The sequence below is a fragment of the Ciona robusta genome, chromosome 1 (genome assembly GCF_009617815.1).
Source record: "Ciona robusta chromosome 1, ASM961781v2".
NCBI lineage: Eukaryota > Metazoa > Chordata > Ascidiacea > Phlebobranchia > Cionidae > Ciona > Ciona robusta.
Genome location: NC_143235.1, coordinates 12,026,727 through 12,050,314, shown reverse-complemented (window position 1 = coordinate 12,050,314; position 23,588 = coordinate 12,026,727). Strand labels below are relative to the sequence as shown.

General features: G+C 36.9%; 4 protein-coding genes across 6 annotated transcripts; all 4 read right to left on the bottom strand.

Annotated features, from left to right (window-relative positions):
* Window positions 1-72: 72 nt before the first annotated feature.
* On the bottom strand, window positions 73-4,995 carry LOC149743289 (uncharacterized). 2 transcript variants are annotated; one of them, XM_089889347.1, is made up of 8 exons: window positions 4,160-4,446; window positions 3,889-4,068; window positions 3,363-3,475; window positions 2,616-2,695; window positions 2,464-2,556; window positions 1,603-1,797; window positions 772-958; window positions 73-222 (listed from the first exon to the last, which is right to left on the bottom strand). In XM_089889347.1, exons 1-8 carry the CDS (start codon window positions 4,338-4,340, stop codon window positions 91-93), a joined length of 1,161 nt encoding a protein of 386 aa, XP_089745473.1. In that variant the 5' UTR covers window positions 4,341-4,446; the 3' UTR covers window positions 73-90. The 2 variants fall into 2 exon arrangements, with proteins under 2 accessions (XP_089745473.1, XP_089745474.1); XM_089889348.1 differs by lacking the exon at window positions 1,603-1,797 and having other exon boundaries at window positions 4,160-4,995.
* A 135-nt stretch (window positions 4,996-5,130) lies between these two features.
* LOC149743288 (uncharacterized) lies at window positions 5,131-9,881 on the bottom strand. 2 transcript variants are annotated; one of them, XM_089889349.1, is made up of 8 exons: window positions 9,218-9,504; window positions 8,947-9,126; window positions 8,421-8,533; window positions 7,674-7,753; window positions 7,522-7,614; window positions 6,661-6,855; window positions 5,830-6,016; window positions 5,131-5,280 (listed from the first exon to the last, which is right to left on the bottom strand). In XM_089889349.1, exons 1-8 carry the CDS (start codon window positions 9,396-9,398, stop codon window positions 5,149-5,151), a joined length of 1,161 nt encoding a protein of 386 aa, XP_089745475.1. In that variant the 5' UTR covers window positions 9,399-9,504; the 3' UTR covers window positions 5,131-5,148. The 2 variants fall into 2 exon arrangements, with proteins under 2 accessions (XP_089745475.1, XP_089745476.1); XM_089889350.1 differs by lacking the exon at window positions 6,661-6,855 and having other exon boundaries at window positions 9,218-9,881.
* Window positions 9,882-10,515: 634 nt separating this feature from the next.
* On the bottom strand, window positions 10,516-16,469 carry LOC149743287 (uncharacterized). Its single transcript, XM_089889341.1, has 7 exons — window positions 16,035-16,469; window positions 15,386-15,542; window positions 14,849-15,027; window positions 14,432-14,583; window positions 13,071-13,324; window positions 12,309-12,450; window positions 10,516-11,993 (listed from the first exon to the last, which is right to left on the bottom strand). Exons 1-7 carry the CDS (start codon window positions 16,222-16,224, stop codon window positions 10,833-10,835), a joined length of 2,235 nt encoding a protein of 744 aa, XP_089745467.1. The 5' UTR covers window positions 16,225-16,469; the 3' UTR covers window positions 10,516-10,832.
* A 5,529-nt stretch (window positions 16,470-21,998) lies between these two features.
* Window positions 21,999-23,218, bottom strand: LOC149743286 (uncharacterized). Its single transcript, XM_089889351.1, has one exon. The coding sequence runs from the start codon at window positions 23,198-23,200 to the stop codon at window positions 22,157-22,159; it is 1,044 nt and encodes a 347-aa protein (XP_089745477.1). The 5' UTR covers window positions 23,201-23,218; the 3' UTR covers window positions 21,999-22,156.
* Between the last annotated feature and the right edge of the window lie 370 nt (window positions 23,219-23,588).

Below are 23,588 nucleotides of genomic sequence, written 5' to 3'. Positions count from 1 at the left end.
TCGTGAGTGTTATAACTCGTTATACAAAACTGGACCCTCGAGTTCTTTGCATACACGCATGATTACAATCAATTTGTCATGGTTCCAGTTTTAATTTGTGTGAAAAATTTCATCATTGGTGATATTTTCGAAATTCTCGTATCTTCTATTTCGTGTAGTTGAGTGGGTAAAATAATCGAGATGGAAAAGAGCAATGTACAGTTGACAACCACAGCTTACAGCCTAAGTGTATATGTTAAAACATAGGTTTATTTTTCTAATTTTGTTACAGTACAGCAAGTTAGAATCATAATAATAATAATAAACAAAAAGATTAACAATGTACATAACTAAAGCCATTCATTTATATAGTATGTTTAAAAACAGAATATTTACATCAAATAAATAAGTAGTTATTTGAAAAACAAAGTGAACTCCTAGTACTTTTTGCTAAGCATTTAAATATCTGGTCGTTTGCCGAAAATAAAAAAAGCTTTATTCTACAATGAAAAATTGTAATTTATATATGTAGGGTGGGGGAAGATGGGACACCCTTTCATTTTATTTTCTCCACCCAGTTGGTAGTAAACAAAGAATATTTACAGAGTTATAAAACCGTGTCCCGGCGACCCCCATAGACTGTTATTAATTGTTTAAAACACGATTAGGATGTTCGGACTTTATGTGCTAAAGGTGTCCCATCTTACCCCATAGTACTGTATCTTTGCATGAGGGTACAAAGACAGTTATTTTTTGTACCAATCATCAGCTAGAAAACATGACACTACTTACCCCGAAAAGTACAATTGCCGCTAGAGAAATTTCTAGTCCTTCTTCATTGCTGTCTTTAAGTGATGGGGTGTCAGCCAAATCACAGAGTGGGTACAAAACTACATAACGCTGTAGATCCGAAATAACGGGGTCTGTATTATCAGCGAGGTAACGCAGGAATAAAATCAAAATGACGTTCGGCAGATAGCTGAAACATAAACAGGGTGTAAGTGGTAAAAGTAATAAAGTAATGCATTGTTTCGATTTAGTTGCCTTTTGTCACTGCAAATTTTGTGTAATCTAATTGTGATCTAAATTAGAGTATAGGAGAAGACGGGACGCATTTAGAACATAACATCCAAATACCTTCGTGTTTCAAACAATTAACAATGATCGATATGAGGGTCGTAAGGATGCCGTTTTATAATTCTTTGAATGTTCTTTGCTTACTACCAAATGGGTTAAGAAAATAGAATAAAAAGGTTTATCATCTCACATTACTATACTATACGTATTTAATGATGTTCGTTTTCGCCCGTGATATTCACTTATTGTTGTGCTATACGTATACCATGGTAGGGTGGGGTAAGACGGTTTCAGTTTTCATTCTTTTTTTATTATCCCATTTGGTAGTAAACAAGGATTTTTTACTAAATTCTAAAAAACGCATCTCTAACAGAACTCTGTTAATTGGTAAAAACGCGATCACATAACATTAGAAATTATGTGCCAACGTATTCATTTTACCACATAATTCTTAAAATATATTTTCCTGTTTTTCGATTTATACGCATAATGCAAATCCATTTGTTTACTTGCAGTACAATTCTTAATACTTTAATGCCTACTTACCATACATAATCCACAACCGTTGAGCATATTAAAACATTTTTCAGTCGGCGTAGGGCAGCAATATCATACGGAAGCATAATTTGAAGTCCTTTGATAGATTCCCTTGCTTTTACGAACTCGATAACACGTAGAATTGGTTGTATTATAAGAATAATGTAGGACGAAGTCAGCAACAAGTGTATCTTTGCGTCGGTACTGTTTATAAGTTTCGAAGATTTATTTTTGCAGTAGAGTGGGGGGAGATATAGGACACCTTTCTATTCTCATTTTTGTCCCATTTGGCAGTAAACAACGAACATTTAAAGAATTATAAAACCATATGCGTACGACACCTATATAGACCGTGTTAATTGTTTAAACTACGATCAGGATATTTGGAAATTACATGCTAAAGGTGTCCGATCTTTCCCCAACCTGCTCTATTTGTATCCTGGGTCAGCTTTCTTATAGATTAGGTGTAAACGCGTAATGAAAAAATTAGACGTTTTTTTCGCAGTTGTTGGTTTGCTAAAGTTTCTTGATATATAAATTGCTGCCTCTAATCTTTTTGAGTTAACGAGTTCGATGCTCGACGTTGATATCATTGTTGACAGGTTTCTAAATTGTCCGTAATACATTAAAAAAATGAACCCCTTCCCCCCCCCAAAGTTTATTCCAAAAATTGGGCACGAAGTGTAGAAAGCTAAACAGCTGAGATAAATAACGACTATCATTGCTCGCTGCACGAGGGTCATTAATTTTAATCGACATATAAGTTTCTGTACAACAACTGTACCGGTTTATGACCTTTTGGTATCTTCATGCGCGTGCCATCGTATTCAGTGCCATCATTATAATTTGAAAGCTACCAATTATACGCACCTTAAGCCTACCATCATCATGGTAGAAGCGGTGATCGTTGTAGAAATGAGTGTAGCTAATAATATAACGATGAAGCTACATAAACCACGGTATCTGTAAATTATAGACTTGTTACTATGTTGATATGGTGCTGTTAAACAGATTGCAATTACCGTGAATTGTTGCGGCGAGTAATGTAACTTGTACCGACAGAGCTGAGAGCAGAGATGTGAAATAGAAAAGACAGAAGATACTGAAAGCAAAAAATCGTTTAATTTGGTGTAATACCGTGGGGTAAGATGGGATAACGTTAGCACCTAGTTCCATTTTTCCTAATCATAAACAATTGACACCGCTATTTTAAAGGTTATAAACGGTTAGGGGCCTACGGTTATAAAAATCTGTTAATATTTAAATATCTGGATATCAAAACAGCAATGATATTTTGTACAGCTGCATACCTTGCAGTTTTATTTAAATATCTGGATATCAAAACAGCAATGATATTTTGTACAGCTGCATACTTTGCAGTTACCTTCCACGACCTTTGCAAAACGTAATTATTTATAAGCCGACAGAACGACCCACAAACTTATGTGCAAAAAATATGTAAAAAATATGAGTGGGGAAGATAGGACAACTTTTCCTTCGATTTTCTCGTTCCCTTTAGTAGTAAACAAAGAACTTTCAAAGAGTTATAAAACTTTATCCTAACGACTTCCATATACCGTTGTTTTAATTGTTTAAAATACGATTCAAATATTTGGATATTTTGTGCTAAAGGTATCCCATCTTCCCCCACCCTACTATATAGATAATAATGACATTTCACTCGATGGCAGCATAAATATGTGATGAAGAATAGAAACATGTCCACTCCTACCCAACCCATTATACTGTCGATATAAGCTAATACTTACTTTCATAGAACACAAAGTGTCGGTGGGAAATGCGGTTGGAACTCCTTCCGGCTCGCCACTTTCAAGCATATCATTATTGGTGTTTATCAAGAACGCGCCATATAATATGTAACCTGAAACACAATGTACGAAGGATTGCGGGTTAAACGCCGTGTAAATGGAATTTATATTTTATCCTCGCGTGGCAGGACGTGCAACTTTGTGGGTGAATAATTTTTTGGAAGTTTTTTTTTTCAGTTTTGTATGGCTGACAGTTTGTACAAGCCATCAATTGTTCACTGGTTATATAGTACGTTTGGGTAATATGGGGTACATTTTTGCACATATTTTCCAAATGCGCTGATGCCTTTAGATTTAGCATATACTTTCTAGATACGTTGATTGAGTTTTAAACACGGTCTATTGGAGTCGTGAGAATAAGGTTTTATAAATCTCCGATTTTTTTCGTTTACTACCAAATGGAACGAGAAAATAAAATAAAACGGTGTCCCATCTCCCCTTACTATACTACAACAGTTTATACTACCTGTGGCAAGAAGAAAGTGCGTCAAACTAGTGAACAAAGCAGAATTAGAAGTCGTTCCCCTTATTGAAGTAGTATTGTTAATGATTACATCTTGTTCGAGTTCAGCATTTCTGCTGCTGTTACCGTGAGAAGCTTGCCCGAGATCCCGGCTGATTAGCTCCGAAAGCCAGTTATCTGAATCTGTGGAACAAATAACAGATCTTGTCAAAAAGCATTTTCTCTGTAATATATACTTTTATTGACTAAACGGCCTTCCGTGGCTTAAACCTACTTTTTGGTTCCGGTAGGTTAACCGAAATGTTCATTTTAGAAGGCGCAAGTAGTTTGTTCTTCTTTCCACACCTGCTGGAGTAGCAGACATGATAAGAAACCACTGATCCGCAGATGAGAATACTGATAACGGACGCAGCGACTAACATTGACGTATACAGCAAAGCAATTTCAGTCAACATGATCTTTGAAATAGTTAAAATTGTTGGCTATACGAAACCTGCACAGATTTTTTACATTTTATTTACATGTATAGAAACATAAAGTTCAATCTATAAAACAAACAACTTAACCTGGCTTAAACTTAGTGTATGCATAGTAAGGTGTGGTAAGACGGCCCATGCTCTTGTTTTCTTTATATGTTCCATTTGGTAGTACACACAGAATACCTACAGAATTATATAACTGTAGCCCCGCGACGCTATAAAGGGCGTTTTTAAATGTTCAAAAGACGACTAGAAAATATCGATTCTATCTACCAACCGGACTAACGGTATCCCATCTTACCTCATAGTACTATACATGCGTGCTAATGAATTAGTACTACACTTCAATAAAAACATGTATGCTGTCTCATGCCTATCCAAACCGTGTCCAAACTAGCTAGCTTGTATATGTATATGAGTTCGTTTTGAACTTACCAAATATATAGAAAGAAATCGGCTTGATACGCCGCCCCGTTGTTAGATTCGGTTTGAACCCAGATTATCGAACTAAATAATTCCAGATTTAGTTTATTAAGCTGGACAGCGGATATAGGGGTTTAAATAATACTTGATGATCTTTGTTGGATATATTTCAAACAGTACTATAGTACTGTGGGTAAGATGGATGCCGTCAGTTTATAACATGGATGTTTCCATGACTTCTAACTGAAAAGGAGAAATAGCCCAACATTCATCGTGAGTGTTATAACTCGTTATACAAAACTGGACCCTCGAGTTCTTTGCATACACGCATGATTACAATCAATTTGTCATGGTTCCAGTTTTAATTTGTGTGAAAAATTTCATCATTGGTGATATTTTCGAAATTCTCGTATCTTCTATTTCGTGTAGTTGAGTGGGTAAAATAATCGAGATGGAAAAGAGCAATGTACAGTTGACAACCACAGCTTACAGCCTAAGTGTATATGTTAAAACATAGGTTTATTTTTCTAATTTTGTTACAGTACAGCAAGTTAGAATCATAATAATAATAATAAACAAAAAGATTAACAATGTACATAACTAAAGCCATTCATTTATATAGTATGTTTAAAAACAGAATATTTACATCAAATAAATAAGTAGTTATTTGAAAAACAAAGTGAACTCCTAGTACTTTTTGCTAAGCATTTAAATATCTGGTCGTTTGCCGAAAATAAAAAAAGCTTTATTCTACAATGAAAAATTGTAATTTATATATGTAGGGTGGGGGAAGATGGGACACCCTTTCATTTTATTTTCTCCACCCAGTTGGTAGTAAACAAAGAATATTTACAGAGTTATAAAACCGTGTCCCGGCGACCCCCATAGACTGTTATTAATTGTTTAAAACACGATTAGGATGTTCGGACTTTATGTGCTAAAGGTGTCCCATCTTACCCCATAGTACTGTATCTTTGCATGAGGGTACAAAGACAGTTATTTTTTGTACCAATCATCAGCTAGAAAACATGACACTACTTACCCCGAAAAGTACAATTGCCGCTAGAGAAATTTCTAGTCCTTCTTCATTGCTGTCTTTAAGTGATGGGGTGTCAGCCAAATCACAGAGTGGGTACAAAACTACATAACGCTGTAGATCCGAAATAACGGGGTCTGTATTATCAGCGAGGTAACGCAGGAATAAAATCAAAATGACGTTCGGCAGATAGCTGAAACATAAACAGGGTGTAAGTGGTAAAAGTAATAAAGTAATGCATTGTTTCGATTTAGTTGCCTTTTGTCACTGCAAATTTTGTGTAATCTAATTGTGATCTAAATTAGAGTATAGGAGAAGACGGGACGCATTTAGAACATAACATCCAAATACCTTCGTGTTTCAAACAATTAACAATGATCGATATGAGGGTCGTAAGGATGCCGTTTTATAATTCTTTGAATGTTCTTTGCTTACTACCAAATGGGTTAAGAAAATAGAATAAAAAGGTTTATCATCTCACATTACTATACTATACGTATTTAATGATGTTCGTTTTCGCCCGTGATATTCACTTATTGTTGTGCTATACGTATACCATGGTAGGGTGGGGTAAGACGGTTTCAGTTTTCATTCTTTTTTTATTATCCCATTTGGTAGTAAACAAGGATTTTTTACTAAATTCTAAAAAACGCATCTCTAACAGAACTCTGTTAATTGGTAAAAACGCGATCACATAACATTAGAAATTATGTGCCAACGTATTCATTTTACCACATAATTCTTAAAATATATTTTCCTGTTTTTCGATTTATACGCATAATGCAAATCCATTTGTTTACTTGCAGTACAATTCTTAATACTTTAATGCCTACTTACCATACATAATCCACAACCGTTGAGCATATTAAAACATTTTTCAGTCGGCGTAGGGCAGCAATATCATACGGAAGCATAATTTGAAGTCCTTTGATAGATTCCCTTGCTTTTACGAACTCGATAACACGTAGAATTGGTTGTATTATAAGAATAATGTAGGACGAAGTCAGCAACAAGTGTATCTTTGCGTCGGTACTGTTTATAAGTTTCGAAGATTTATTTTTGCAGTAGAGTGGGGGGAGATATAGGACACCTTTCTATTCTCATTTTTGTCCCATTTGGCAGTAAACAACGAACATTTAAAGAATTATAAAACCATATGCGTACGACACCTATATAGACCGTGTTAATTGTTTAAACTACGATCAGGATATTTGGAAATTACATGCTAAAGGTGTCCGATCTTTCCCCAACCTGCTCTATTTGTATCCTGGGTCAGCTTTCTTATAGATTAGGTGTAAACGCGTAATGAAAAAATTAGACGTTTTTTTCGCAGTTGTTGGTTTGCTAAAGTTTCTTGATATATAAATTGCTGCCTCTAATCTTTTTGAGTTAACGAGTTCGATGCTCGACGTTGATATCATTGTTGACAGGTTTCTAAATTGTCCGTAATACATTAAAAAAATGAACCCCTTCCCCCCCCCAAAGTTTATTCCAAAAATTGGGCACGAAGTGTAGAAAGCTAAACAGCTGAGATAAATAACGACTATCATTGCTCGCTGCACGAGGGTCATTAATTTTAATCGACATATAAGTTTCTGTACAACAACTGTACCGGTTTATGACCTTTTGGTATCTTCATGCGCGTGCCATCGTATTCAGTGCCATCATTATAATTTGAAAGCTACCAATTATACGCACCTTAAGCCTACCATCATCATGGTAGAAGCGGTGATCGTTGTAGAAATGAGTGTAGCTAATAATATAACGATGAAGCTACATAAACCACGGTATCTGTAAATTATAGACTTGTTACTATGTTGATATGGTGCTGTTAAACAGATTGCAATTACCGTGAATTGTTGCGGCGAGTAATGTAACTTGTACCGACAGAGCTGAGAGCAGAGATGTGAAATAGAAAAGACAGAAGATACTGAAAGCAAAAAATCGTTTAATTTGGTGTAATACCGTGGGGTAAGATGGGATAACGTTAGCACCTAGTTCCATTTTTCCTAATCATAAACAATTGACACCGCTATTTTAAAGGTTATAAACGGTTAGGGGCCTACGGTTATAAAAATCTGTTAATATTTAAATATCTGGATATCAAAACAGCAATGATATTTTGTACAGCTGCATACCTTGCAGTTTTATTTAAATATCTGGATATCAAAACAGCAATGATATTTTGTACAGCTGCATACTTTGCAGTTACCTTCCACGACCTTTGCAAAACGTAATTATTTATAAGCCGACAGAACGACCCACAAACTTATGTGCAAAAAATATGTAAAAAATATGAGTGGGGAAGATAGGACAACTTTTCCTTCGATTTTCTCGTTCCCTTTAGTAGTAAACAAAGAACTTTCAAAGAGTTATAAAACTTTATCCTAACGACTTCCATATACCGTTGTTTTAATTGTTTAAAATACGATTCAAATATTTGGATATTTTGTGCTAAAGGTATCCCATCTTCCCCCACCCTACTATATAGATAATAATGACATTTCACTCGATGGCAGCATAAATATGTGATGAAGAATAGAAACATGTCCACTCCTACCCAACCCATTATACTGTCGATATAAGCTAATACTTACTTTCATAGAACACAAAGTGTCGGTGGGAAATGCGGTTGGAACTCCTTCCGGCTCGCCACTTTCAAGCATATCATTATTGGTGTTTATCAAGAACGCGCCATATAATATGTAACCTGAAACACAATGTACGAAGGATTGCGGGTTAAACGCCGTGTAAATGGAATTTATATTTTATCCTCGCGTGGCAGGACGTGCAACTTTGTGGGTGAATAATTTTTTGGAAGGTTTTTTTTTCAGTTTTGTATGGCTGACAGTTTGTACAAGCCATCAATTGTTCACTGGTTATATAGTACGTTTGGGTAATATGGGGTACATTTTTGCACATATTTTCCAAATGCGCTGATGCCTTTAGATTTAGCATATACTTTCTAGATACGTTGATTGAGTTTTAAACACGGTCTATTGGAGTCGTGAGAATAAGGTTTTATAAATCTCCGATTTTTTTCGTTTACTACCAAATGGAACGAGAAAATAAAATAAAACGGTGTCCCATCTCCCCTTACTATACTACAACAGTTTATACTACCTGTGGCAAGAAGAAAGTGCGTCAAACTAGTGAACAAAGCAGAATTAGAAGTCGTTCCCCTTATTGAAGTAGTATTGTTAATGATTACATCTTGTTCGAGTTCAGCATTTCTGCTGCTGTTACCGTGAGAAGCTTGCCCGAGATCCCGGCTGATTAGCTCCGAAAGCCAGTTATCTGAATCTGTGGAACAAATAACAGATCTTGTCAAAAAGCATTTTCTCTGTAATATATACTTTTATTGACTAAACGGCCTTCCGTGGCTTAAACCTACTTTTTGGTTCCGGTAGGTTAACCGAAATGTTCATTTTAGAAGGCGCAAGTAGTTTGTTCTTCTTTCCACACCTGCTGGAGTAGCAGACATGATAAGAAACCACTGATCCGCAGATGAGAATACTGATAACGGACGCAGCGACTAACATTGACGTATACAGCAAAGCAATTTCAGTCAACATGATCTTTGAAATAGTTAAAATTGTTGGCTATACGAAACCTGCACAGATTTTTTACATTTTATTTACATGTATAGAAACATAAAGTTCAATCTATAAAACAAACAACTTAACCTGGCTTAAACTTAGTGTATGCATAGTAAGGTGTGGTAAGACGGCCCATGCTCTTGTTTTCTTTATATGTTCCATTTGGTAGTACACACAGAATACCTACAGAATTATATAACTGTAGCCCCGCGACGCTATAAAGGGCGTTTTTAAATGTTCAAAAGACGACTAGAAAATATCGATTCTATCTACCAACCGGACTAACGGTATCCCATCTTACCTCATAGTACTATACATGCGTGCTAATGAATTAGTACTACACTTCAATAAAAACATGTATGCTGTCTCATGCCTATCCAAACCGTGTCCAAACTAGCTAGCTTGTATATGTATATGAGTTCGTTTTGAACTTACCAAATATATAGAAAGAAATCGGCTTGATACGCCGCCCCGTTGTTAGATTCGGTTTGAACCCAGATTATCGAACTAAATAATTCCAGATTTAGTTTATTAAGCTGGACAGCGGATATAGGGGTTTAAATAATACTTGATGATCTTTGTTGGATATATTTCAAACAGTACTATAGTACTGTGGGTAAGATGGATGCCGTCAGTTTATAACATGGATGTTTCCTAAGGGTTAGGGAAAGATAGACCACCTTTTCATTCTATTTCTTGTCCCATTGGGAAGTAAACAAAGAACATTCAAAGAATTAAAAAACCGGTGTCTTTACGATTCCTGCAGACCGTTTTTAATTGTTTAAAACACAATCAGGATATTTGGATATTATGTGCTAAAGGTGTCTCGTCTTGGAGTCGTGAAGATGCGAATTTATAACTCTTTTAATGTTCTTTGTGTACTATCAAATGGTACGAGAAAATATACTGTAAATGTGTTCTATCTCCCCTACCCTACTGTATGTGTTCGGAAAATTTGTCGTGACAATTTACGGAAAAATAGGATTTATTTATATATTGTACTAAATAAACCTCCAAAAAGGCTTGATCATTTAATATAAATATTTTACTATCCTTAGTTGACTTTCTGTAGAAATAAAAAAGAGAAATCACGTGTGGTCTGATTTGTTTATTTGTCGTTTCGTTGTAATTTGCAAATCAACACGTAAAACATATAGTAGGGTGGGGTAAGATAGGACACCTTCTCATTCTATTTTCTCGTCACATTTGGTAGTAAACAAAGAACATTCAAACAAATAAAAAAAAACGTGTATCCTCATGACTCCCACAGACCGCTGTTAATTGTTTAAAACACGACTAGGATATTTGGATATTATGTGCTAAAGGTGTTCCGTCTCCTCCACCCTATGACATATTTTGTAGTACCACCATTAACACGCACTATGAGATTCGCTGTAAAGTAATGCAGCGTTATACCAAATACAGCTTCCCGTTTTCTTTGGTTTGTGCGTCACAAACACGCACATAATCGGATGTTTGGATTAAGGGAACTCGACTAATGGACTCGCTGACGTCATCCATTGTGACGTAGGCACTATCGGATTCAGGAAAGGGATTCGGCTTGTTAATATTTTGCAATAAATGGTCGGGTAATGCGACGTTTCTTTCTGGAAAACTGCCAGAGAAAAGCGAAGCAGTTTCGCTGAAGTTTTCCGACGGATTCCAACTTGGTGGGCAGTCTACTGAGGCAGAGCGTACGGCTGTTTCACGTGGGGGTGTTAAAGTTATATCGTTCAGCTTTTTAAGGAGTTTTTCACTAAATATGTCATCGTCTTCGACCAGGTCGAACGAATCATTGTTCCCCGTGTGATCGGATGATGTTTTCAAAGAACTGTGGCCGCGTTCAACAGAATCAAGACTTGTGTTAGGTAGTTGTAAAGAATGGTCAATTGAACCGCCTACTGCGAAGTCTTTTTGTAGTACAGAGCTCTCGGTATTAAACGGCTGTGGGAAAAACATGGACCGGTGACTTAACCCGGATCTCCCGGCTTCGGAAACTTCCATCACGTAGTCGTTCAGTTTCCCACAACGGTGGTTGAAAGCCTCGTTAGGCGTGCTATGGTCACAAGCATCGTGTATATCAGGCTCAGTGTCAGAGTTAAAAACAGAGTCGAAATGAGGAAAATCATTATCTTCGCGATTTTCCCAGCTCGCTTGGAAATCAAAGAAAGAGTTACGACGAGAGTCGCTATGTATACGTCTCGTTTCATTTACTCCGACAAATTTAGTAAACGATCCATTTGTTCTTGTATAGCTCTGGTTATAGATAGCGGAGCTCGCAGAAGAACGACTACATTGCCTGCAGCGCCATCTAGGGGGTCCCACGAAGTCACACGAACAGCGAGGGTAATCGTGGATAAGCATGTCTCCATAACACTTGGAATTTGAATCTATGTTCGTCTTAGTGAGATTTAAAGTCACATCTTCGGTGTCTAACACGATGGCATCTTTCTTGTTGGTTTTTATTGCAAGAGACAACTTTTTCGGCAGTTTTTTCAAGATATCATGAATTTCTAAAGAGGATGTTTCTGCAGAAGAATGCAGGTCCGGGGAGTCCGCCATTACTCTTTCCTGTAACGAAATAAATAGCTTACTAATGTCGTACTTGTGGAAAGATTACGTATGGGTTTCGGATAATTTACTATATAGTATAAAAAAATTTTTAATTCTTATATAATTTGCACAACCTTTACGTGCTCAAAAAAACACAATAACAGCTCTATTTCAATCAAAACCGACCAAAAACAGCCATTTTGGGGTAATTTAATTGTCTTTTAACATATAAAACTATAAAAAACCAATCACACTGAAACATTTTATCTCGATATTGTGTTTGCAGCGTTGTTTGTCAAAACCAATTTGCAGTAAACAAAAATGACGTCATACCAGGCTCTCCGGCACATCAGGCTTTTGTTTGAAAATTTCTCGGTAAATCTTCCACGATTTGCAAGCAGCCCAGGTGCTGAACGCGAAGCCAATCAGTGAAAGCAAAATGGCTGATGTTATAATGAAGGATCCCATGTGCACTCTGTTGTGTAAGACATTTTAGCTTTACTATAGTGGTATGGGGTAAGATATGACGTTTTGGGGTAAGATGGGAAGGATTTACCCCAAAGCTACCAAATGATTATTAACAAGTTATTTAACTATAGTGATACGCCCAAAGCCCAGAAAACAATCAATCACTAAGTTACATTCTCGGTAACTAATCGGCCACGAGGTGCCTGATATTCACACGTGTTATAAGTTAAAAACTTACATAGAAGTTTTAACATCAATTGACCTTTTCCTATTCAGCATATTATAGTTTAACACTAGTTTTGTCACCAAAAATGTATTTTTTAATATTTTTTTTTAGATTTTGCTAATTGTTTTCCGTCGTTCTTGTGAAATGAAATGGTTGACCAAGCGGTTAGTTTTGTATTATTCATTGATAATACTAATACTTTTATATTATAGTTGGGTGGGTGGAGGTGAGACATCTTTTCATTTTTTTCGTCCTATTTGGCAGTAAACTTGGAACATTTAAATTATAAAACCGTATCCTCACGACTCCCACTGTTAAAACTCGATCAGAATATTGGGACATTATGTGCTTAAGGTGTCCCATCTTTCCCCACAGTACTTTTTTTCCAATGATCTTTTTACCTTGGTTCTGTAACTGGTGTTGCAGTTGAAGGGATTTCAGTTACATTGAAGCATTTCCACTCGCTCCAGTTACCAGTTCCAAGCGGGTAACCTTCCCCAACAAGATCGGGCACAAGAAACCGTAGTCGGACACAGCACTGACTTAACATTGCTTTTGCTTTGTTTGCACAAATATGAGTAGGGACGTTAATCTCAGTTGTTGTGACTTCAGCTAACGTACGGTCGGTTTGATTTTCTGAAGTAGTGAGTTCGACCTGTAAATAATAAATAGTATAAGCATACTAAATTTAAGGATTTTTAAATTTTTTAGATCATTAAACTTTGTATAACATGAGCCCACTGAATTTTGATGACATTTGAAATTGTTGATAAAATATACTCATACGTTACTAGTTAAAAGTATTTAACAACTTAAATGCAAATCAAGAATTAAAAAAACTTTAAATGCAAAAAAAACGTTTAGAATCAAATAAATGCAAGGTCACAATCTTTAAATGCAAGTATATACTTCAGTTTTTTAAACTGCATTACTTAAATATTAGTGTTATTATGGGAATAACAACAGTGTTCGCTTTGCAAGTTGCGTATATTGGTTACTTGTTGTTTGGAAGAATCGGGAGGCGTTAACTGATTAAGGAGAAAACCAAATTACATCCGTAGTACGGAGTCTGTTTCTAAACGACTTCCATCAGCAATAGTCACCATACACAAACCAATGCTTTGTTAAGAATTGGAAACATTATGTGTGGTAAAATAATTTTGACAAATAATATTGCCGATATAAATCAATAGCAAAGAAAATTGAATAAAAAAATATTAAATATTATTTAGTCACGTTGTAGTGGGCTGGGGTAAGATGGGACACGTTTTTATTCTATTTTCACTTCCCTTTTGGTAATAAAAAAGATTATTTACAGAGTTATATAACCGTGGCTCTAGTCTAGGACAATAAAATAGCGTTTTTTTATGTTTTAATACACGATCAGGAGATATGGGATTTAGTTGCTAAAGGTATATCCATCTTACCCCCCCAGTACTATGGCACATTAGATTATATGTCAAACTGTGCCCAAAACATATAGGTGGATGGGGGAAGACGGGACACCTTTAGTACATAATATATAAATATCCTAATCGTGTTTTTAACAATTAACAATGGTTTATGGAAGTCGCGAGGATACAGTTTCATAATTCTTTGAATGTTCTTTGTTTACTACCAAATGAGACGAGAAAATATAATAAAAATGTGTCCCATCTTCCCCCACCCTACTATATAATAGCGAAGTAATTTTCACCAAAAAGCGCAAAATATTTTTTTGCAAAGTAAAATTTTATATACCGATCAGTTATGTTTATTTTACCTGATATTGCAATCGAAGAAAAATGTCAATTAGTGAAGATTTATCCATATCATTATCACCAGATGAGGGTTTTATGTTTTCTACCGGTTCTGGGTGTATGAAAATGTCGTTTTTACCACGTCGGACCTTAAATTTTGGCGGGGACAGTAGACCTGTCGGGGAAAAGAGATTTTAATGATACAAAATGGCGGACATAATACGCAGACTCTCTTCTATAAGGCGGTAATATAGTTCGGAAACTATTTTCTTCCCTTTTTATAAACTAATAAAACTTTAGTAAGTAATTAGTTACCAAAATGCTGTAAATGTTAAAAAAAATTAGTTGTAAATTTCCTAAGTAATAAATTATCCACAATATCGAACTAAATCATAACCTGTACAACCTATTACAATGTAACAATAACCAGCCGTTCTTACTTGAGTTTCGGGGTGCCAGAAACACTGTGGAAAGTGTGCGGTCACTTATACAAGCGCCGTTTATTGCCTGCACGGAAACAACGTAGTTGTAGTCGATGTTTTTAAGCTGAAACAAGCAAGAGGTGGTGTGTAGGTTGGTACATCGAACCAAGGGAACCCAGTTAAACAGCTCGCCGGTCCTGAAATAAACATAAATTTAAATACCTCAAAAAAAATACAGAGAAAAAAAGCAAAATATAATTTCAACGCTGTTCTTTTAACGAGGGCGCAGCCGGTCGTTTAATTGTGCAAAGGGTAAACTCGGTTAATTCTTTTAACTAATTTTGGAAGGTTCAACAACTGCACTTTTAAAATGACGCTTTGGTCCGTACTTTTTATACACATAAATATTGTGTTTTAACGACTATCGGTATGCTGTTAATTCCCTTTTCTTTGTTGTTTAAATAAAATGACCTTCGCTATCGTTTTCTCAGATACAAATAAAAAGCTATGTTACATTACTATATAATACTCCATATTGGTTTAAATATGACTTACCGCAATTCAACTGCCAGGTACACGTTGTATGTAATGACAAGAGTATTTTTGCTACTGAGCTCCGACTCGAGCGGCGTGCGCGGTCGTTCCCACTTCAATGTGAATGACAAGTTGTCATTGGTTAGCGTTAGATTTCGTGGGTGGCTTGAAATGTCGCCTTTATAACGCATGATCATATTTAGGTTTTTGTAACAAATTACTAATATATATATTTTACAAGTTAATTGTGTACCATTCAAATAGGATTTTTTCCCAGTTTAACTTAAGAGAGAGAGTTTCACTTTAAGTTAAAAAAAATTCAATGGGTTTGAATGACGTCTATTTCACTCACATCTATGTTAGGGCCATATCGACAGTGTCAGATGACAAAAGTTATCCTGTGCCATAGTTGTGTAACCCGGCACCGCTGCCACAATGAATGGCAGTTTTTATAAGAAACATCGCCGGTTTAAAACGAACCGGCCAAACAAAGTCGATTGCTTATAACCCTTTATTATATGCGTATATATAATATAACTATTTATGCGAAGACTACTCAAAACATATAGTTAATAATTAGGCATAAATTCTTAATTAATACTGTTTAACAAGACACTTGAAAAAAAATGTTTAAAGCTTTTTAAAGCTATAATATAATAAACATACTTACATTTACTTTCTTTTTGAGCGGCGAGAACCTGCTGCACTGCGGCCAGTGATAAAAACAGAAGTAACTGCGCTAGCGTCATTACTGTGGACACAAAACCTGCAAAGGATTGAAAATAACACCGACAGGAAACTTGCGTGTGACCCGATAAAACTGATAAAAGCAAAACCGAAGAGTCTGGCTCTCTCCTCATGTAATACGCTATCTTTTAAACAGCTAAAGATGTGTGACAAAGAAGAGCTTAATGCTGCCTGTAGTCTTTGATCCAATGCTGCTCCCCAATTCACACCAGTCAAGTTTGAAATCTACCTATATTGTACTTTATAACATTGCTTCGGCCTGTTACAACTTATCCCTCCAATCGAATGCGAAAGAGAGACTGCTGTAGTTTCCCTTCGAGATCTTTACTTTATGTCGGTCGATTTCTCAATAATTTTCGGACACTTTGCGTGGCGCAAGCAGTCTTCCCAGAACTGCACTCAATCTTATCCTCACACAGGTTGATCAGTTCAGACAGGTGGCGAATACAGGTTGCACATGCGATCCTGTGCGTGCAACAAAACACAAACGATGCACTGCAATTATAAAAAACACTCACAATTTAAATCGTGTATATAAATATCTTTTAATTGACTAATATCTTTTCATTTTAGTGTCGTGGGAACACGGTTATATAACTCTGTAAAAATTATCGATAAAAGAGGATCAAGACAATCTTACTCAATGTATAGTTAGAATGAAAACCATCTTACCCCAACCTACAATATTGTAGTTCGAAACCTGCGAAAAGTGGTACATTTGTATTTGAAGCGCGTTTTGATTCAGAGGGTGCCAATACCTAGTATAGGGTGGAGGGAGACGGGGCAACTTTAGCACATAATATCCAAATATCATGATCGTGTTTTAAACAATTAACAATGGTCTATGGGAGTCGTGCGATGGGTATACGGTTTTATAATTTCTTCTTTGATTACTAACAAATGGGAGCAGAACATGGAATAAAAAGGTGTCCCATTTTCTCCCACCCTACTATAGTAAGTCTTAGGACTCCACGTAAAAATGTATATCGTTAGTTATGCGGCATATTTAAATTTGAAGTGTTGCTAAAACGGTACTTCGTGTGTGCGTGTTTCTTAGATTGGAGACGGATTACGACAACCTGTTACAAGGAGCGCTTTGAGTTCGCTTTCAATCAAGTAATCAAGCCACCAAAGCGATTTCGCCGCTATGGTTGTTACTGTCACTATACCGGAAACCATGTCAAAGGGACCGCCTTATTACTCTCGACAGGCTGAGAGAGATTTATCCCGAAAGGTCTCAATCTTCAGACGTAATACGTTCAGTTGGCATGCTGCAAATTCCACAGACAAACTTATATTTTCGCGCACATTTGCGAGTAGGCTATAATTCTGAAAGCTTTAATGCAAAATTTTGCCGGTCTTCTTTCTGCACAGTTTGCAAAATGTACCGTTCACGCTAGGCTAAATACTAACATAAGCCGAACCCAACATTAACGTAGGAAAATGAGAAACAAATATTATTTTTTTGTTTCAGATTACCGAGAAAATGTCGTTTACGCCAGCGGACGTATAGTTGTACATTGACAGCTATCGTTTCGCTTGACACAGTCACATTTCCTGACGTGTATGTACGTACACAGCTATATATTTATGCTGTTTCTTGACACAATACAGAAAAACCTTTATGAGTTTTGCTAGTTTTATAGTAGGTTATAGGGGTAGATGGGACACATTTTATTTTGTTTTTCCGTTTTATTTAGTAGTAAACAAAGAACATTCAAAGAATTATAAAACCGTACTCTCACGATTTTCATAGACCGTTGTCATTTATTCAAAACAAGATCAGGATATTTGAATATTATGTGCTAAAGGTGTCCCGTCTTACCCCACCCAACAATATATCGTTGCTTATACTTAGATTTTTTAGAAAATGAAGTCAAACATATTTCGGTATGCGCATTTCGTTCAAATAAGCCATTTTGTTTTGGAAATTTAAACAATTTCAGAATTTGAAATTTCCATATACCAGCAGTTTCAGCAGTCCCACACGCTAACTGCTGCTACAAATTGGAGCTGGAATGGTTAAACCTTATACCATGCTGTTCGAGCTATTACTTCCTTGCTTGAACCGGCATCCCTACTGAGCCGTGGTTACCTGAAAGAGCGGGGAGCGGGAAAAGGGACTCAGTGTGCCCGTGCGATTAAAATTTTTTTTTTTTTTTTTTTTTTTTTTTTTTTTTTTTTTTATTATTTTTTTTATTGCAATAAAAATTACGAACAACAGTACGATTGTAGTAACAACATTAACAAACGGCTGCACCCCATTTCATAAAATGTGTGGAAGTAAGACCACGTATTTTGGCTATTTGATATTCAGTGGCTTGGATCCTTTCCACTTCATGAACAAAAATTTTTACTACGGGAATTTTCTCCTGCACTCTACAGCGATAAATACAAAATCGAGCACACAACAATAAGCAGTTCACAAGAACATCATTAACACCGAATAAAAAGTGTTTTACGTGAAAGCAAAATGGTCTACGGACCCTTGCGCAAATCCAGTTTTCAACTTTATACCAATAGTCTTTAACTTTTGGACAATTATAAAAAGCATGGATTATCGTTTCAGTTTCATCTCTACAGTAAACACAGCTGTCATTGTCTTTAAATCCCAATTTAAATAGTAGTTCATTAGTTACGATACCGTGGTTTTGTAGTTTTATTTGAAATGACCGTAATCTTGTTTCGACTGTGCAGAAATAATTTCTTAAATACACTTTCTCCCAATTTTCAATGTATCCCACTATTAAGGCCCATTTTTGTTGTGTTTTGGGGTTCGGATCTTTAAATGCGCCAGTTATTTCTCGGTAAATCGAGTTTGTTGCTTTAAGTTCTTTAACGCCATCTAGCAGTTTTGCTGCGTCAGCGGCATGATTCTCTATCTCGACATTACCCTTGTCCCAACTGTCTGGTATAGATTTTATTAGTTCGTTGTAACATTTATAATCGGTATTACTGTCTTTCACCCTATATTTTTCGACAATTTCTGAATAGCTCATATAGTTACCCACTTCATTGATTATTTGGCAGTAGTTTATTATCCCGGCACTTGCAAACTCTTGGATGAAAAACGGATGAGAGCGACACTTAACTTTTGCGTTTAACCATAAACATCTATTGCTATTAATTTTCTCGCCCAACGCTCCACAGTTATAAATACGTTTAATCGTTAGTAAGGTGGTTCGTAACGATCGGATCGGTAACATTCGTTTGAATTCGACGGACGTTTCACGTATAGTTGATAGTAATGTAGCCAGTAAGATCTCTGAGTTAAAGTAACGGGATTCAATAAGTTTCCACGATGACTCATATGCTGGATTTATGAGAAATTTTAACCACTTGGACTGTAGGGCTAGAGTGTAAGCTTCAATGTCGATCATGCTTGCACCTCCCCGTTTTATCTCTTGGCACAGCGTTTTTCTTTTTATTCGTTCCCATTTTGATCCCCACACGAACCGAAAAATTCTCGTGTTTAAGGACTTTATAATTTGTGTCGGGATTGGTATTGGAAGCACGCTTACCTTATATGTTAGTATCGGGATTATTAGAGATTTCACGACCGTAATCTTTCCGAGCATTGTAAGGGCTCTGCCTGACCAAATGTTTAGAAGAGTTGCAATCTTATTTAGCGGCTTTGTTAAATTGGATTTTATTAAATTTTTATCGCTTTCATTTTGAATAGGAAATTCAATGCCCAAGTATTTCATATGATCTTGAGGCCACCTAAGTCCCTGGCCCGACATTGGCCTGCTTAAACACTTTCGTTTGCTACCGATGTGAAACGCTTGAGATTTTTGAAGGTTAATTGTGCAACCAGATTTAACCCCAAACCCATGTAAAATTTTAAAGATACTGTCAAAGCTTTTCTGCGTGCCGTCTGTAAATATAACGGTGTCATCTGCAAAGAGCGATACTTTGATCTGATTGCCGTTGACTTCAATACCTTTAAAGTCAGCTGCACGAATTTCTGCAGCTAACGTTTCAATGGCAAGAACAAAAAGTGAAGGAGATATTGGATCTCCTTGCCTACAACCTCTTCCGACCCTAAACAGGGGAGACACATGCCCGTTATTTGCTACTGCGCACCGCGGATTATTGTAAAAAATGTTGATCCATTTTTGTATGTACTTCGGAAAACCCCAGTTTTTTACCATTTCATGTATATAGTTAAAGGTTAACGTGTCAAAGGCTTTAAAAAAATCGAGGCTGACCACCGTTCCTGGGATGTTTTCTGAGTCACAGTAGTCGATTACGTCAAACAACAGTCTTATGTTATCACCAATGAAACGCCCTTTCATAAAGCCATTTTGATTTGGATGTATTAGCTCAGGTAACGTGGATTTAATTCTTGAGTTAATTATTTTAGAAAATATTTTGTAATCAACGTTGAGGAGCGTGATAGGTCGGTAATTTGTAGCAAGCAACGGATCTTTACCTTCTTTCGGAATCAGTGTTATTACGCCTTCGGTCTGGGAATTCGACAACATGCCTGTAGCTTCAGTGCGTCGAATCGAGTCGATAAGGAATACTTTAATATCCGGCCAAAAGGTTTTGTAAAACTCTGCTGTGAGTCCGTCGTTCCCGGGCGTTTTATTATTAGGCATGGACGTTATAATTGAGTGTATTTCTTCTACTCTTATAGGTTGCTCAAGATTGAGAGCGTCGTCATGGCTAAGTCTTGGTAGCGATAGCGAGTTTAAGTGATTGGCGATATCGGATATTGGTATCGGTTGCGGCCCTGGATCATATAGATTTTTATAAAAAGTACGGAGTTCATTAATTATTTCCAATTGGTCGGTTAACACGGTGTTTGACTTTTTAAGACGCCATATCGTTTTTTTCTCAGAGTTACGTTTTTCTAAGTTTAAAAAAAAATTGGAGCATTTTTCACCACTCTCGGCCCAGCGCGCACGACTTCTTATTATAGCGCCATGTGTGCGATGTTCAATTAAACAATCCAGTTCGTTACGCAGTTGTTGTCTACGCTCCAGAAGACTTTCATCTGGGTTGGACCCAGCATCGGTGACTTCGGATTCTACAGAGGCTAGTTTATTTTCTAGTTTCGTCTGAGTCTTCTGTATCGATTTTCTATATTGTGCGCTTAGTTTAATGAATTCTCCACGAACCACACACTTTAAAGTGTCCCATCGAACATGAGCATTGACATGTCCGCGAGGATTGGTTGCGCCAAAGTCCCTGATTAGTTTCCGTATTTTAGTAACTGACGCTTCATCTTGCAGTAACGAGTTATTAAGTTTCCACAAACCCTTCCCTCTGTTAATAGGGGATAAACGCAGGGACAGTATCACAAGACTGTGATCAGATCTAATGCTTGGACGAATAACGCAATTACTTAACTTTGGCACGAGTTGTTGGGATAGTAGGAACAAATCAATTCGACCGGCTGAATATGGATTAGATTGGTAGCGAGTAAATTGTTTAAGGTTACAGTTTTTTAATCGAAACGCGTCTTCTAGTCCAAGAGTTTGCATGTGCTCCAGGACAGTCTCTCGCGCATTATGGTTTCTTTCGGCGTTTGGATTATGTCTATCTAAGTGCGGGTCAAGTGTAAGATTGAAATCACCGCCTAAAATTATATCTGCGCTGGTTATCGTGCGAGAAACTGTTTGGAATAAATCCTCAAAAAATATCGGGTCATCTCTGTTAGGGGCGTATATGTTTGCCAGCAGCAGCGTTCGAGATTCTATTCGAATTTCAGCGGTTATATATCTTCCCTCTGGGTCTGCATTAGTGCTTCCCAAAGTGTAAGAAGTTTTTTTATCGCAAAGTATCGCCACCCCTCTACTTCTGTTTGACCCATTAGCCCAAAGAATTTGTCCTCCCCATTCCATTTCCCATAGCCTATTAGAGACTGCACAGCCGTGTGTTTCTTGTAGAAATGTGAAATTAAGTTTTTTACCTCGGATAAAGTTGAACACTGCTTTGCGCTTTTTGCTATCCCGCAAACCAGCCACATTATAAATAGCAATATTAAGTGACATTAAAAGTTAAAATAAAAGTCGTCCAGATTTGCTAAATCAATAGTTACGCTTCACATCTATAAACACAACCACAAGGACATACAAATGGTTCGTCGTCAAGTTCTTCGATATACCGCTTCCCGCATTCACAGTTAATTAGCTTACTTTTACATGCAATGTTTTTGCAAGCTTTAGTGGTATTTCTATTGCCGAAACAGCTAAAATTTGAACATTTACAAAGTCTAGAATACCTTTGACAAGTGACGCACTCGTAGCAGCCGTCGTCCAACCGAGACTCTGGTTGAAAGGTGTTGCAGCAAGCCATCTTCTTCAATCTCCTCTGGCATAAAGGGCAGCGTGTATCTTCTACTTCCATTGACTCCAGAAACAGGTCATTTGAGCAACAAGTGCGAGCCACGACAAACTCCTGCGAGCAACCCCAACAGTGGTATGACGTAGCATTCTCTGTGGACAATCCTTCATTTTTGCACTTCAGACAGCTCACAGGGAGTTTTGTTTCACTGAGACTGACAGAGTGCATCTTGGCTTTGTTACACTCTTCCGGGCTCGATAGTGGCCTTTTTGGTCTAGATTTCACTTGACCCGACTTGCTACTTGCCTCTATATTCTCAGCAAGTACTGCTTCTCTCGGATGATTTGCTGTAGGCATTACCTCGAGGCTTGGTGAGTCTCGATCTAGACTGCCACGCACCTTCTCCTTAGGCGTAGATGTGACGTCACGCGGAAGAATATCGTCGACTGTAGTGCCAGTGAGTTGATCTTTATCACTTTGTTTTGTTTTATGTTCTAATCTTGGGTAATCCTGCAATCTTTTGGTGCATTCGGCTTGTTTGTGCCCAGGTTCTTTACAATATTTACAGGTTACTGTTTGCCCATTGTAAGTGACGTAAAACTCCATATTATTTATTGAGATATAGCTTGGTATTGGGTGCTTCATCAGGTCCTCTTTTTTCATTACTGCTATCCTTACGCCGGTTTTAAGCCCATCTCTGTCGGTCTTTTGAACTATTTTATCTACTGATCCATGGTTATGTTGCAGAAATTCGGTTATTAAAAGGTCAGGAAATGGTATCAGGAAACGGATCATGTTAATGTCATCCTGGGATGGGTACCGTGCGATTAAAATGCGTAACGGATTGTAAAGCAGACAATTTCAGCAGCTAGCGGTTCGACTTCATGCACCGTATGCCGCAGTTTTATTCAACAAATGGTCGCGTATTGTTGCTTACAATTTGATGCTCCTATAACCATAATTGGAATTATTAAATTTCGTTGCTTCTTGTTAATTTCAAACGGTGACACTTGGCATATTAGCTTTTATTAGCTGATTAGCTCGAATGAATGAATATAACTTGCTGTATACATGCGTGGTCGGAATACGACAGTCGTTACTCTGTTTCATACACTTCGTTCCAGCATACAAGTTACCGTGTACGTTACTTCGTGAAAGATCATTTTTGGAATTTTTTTTTTAT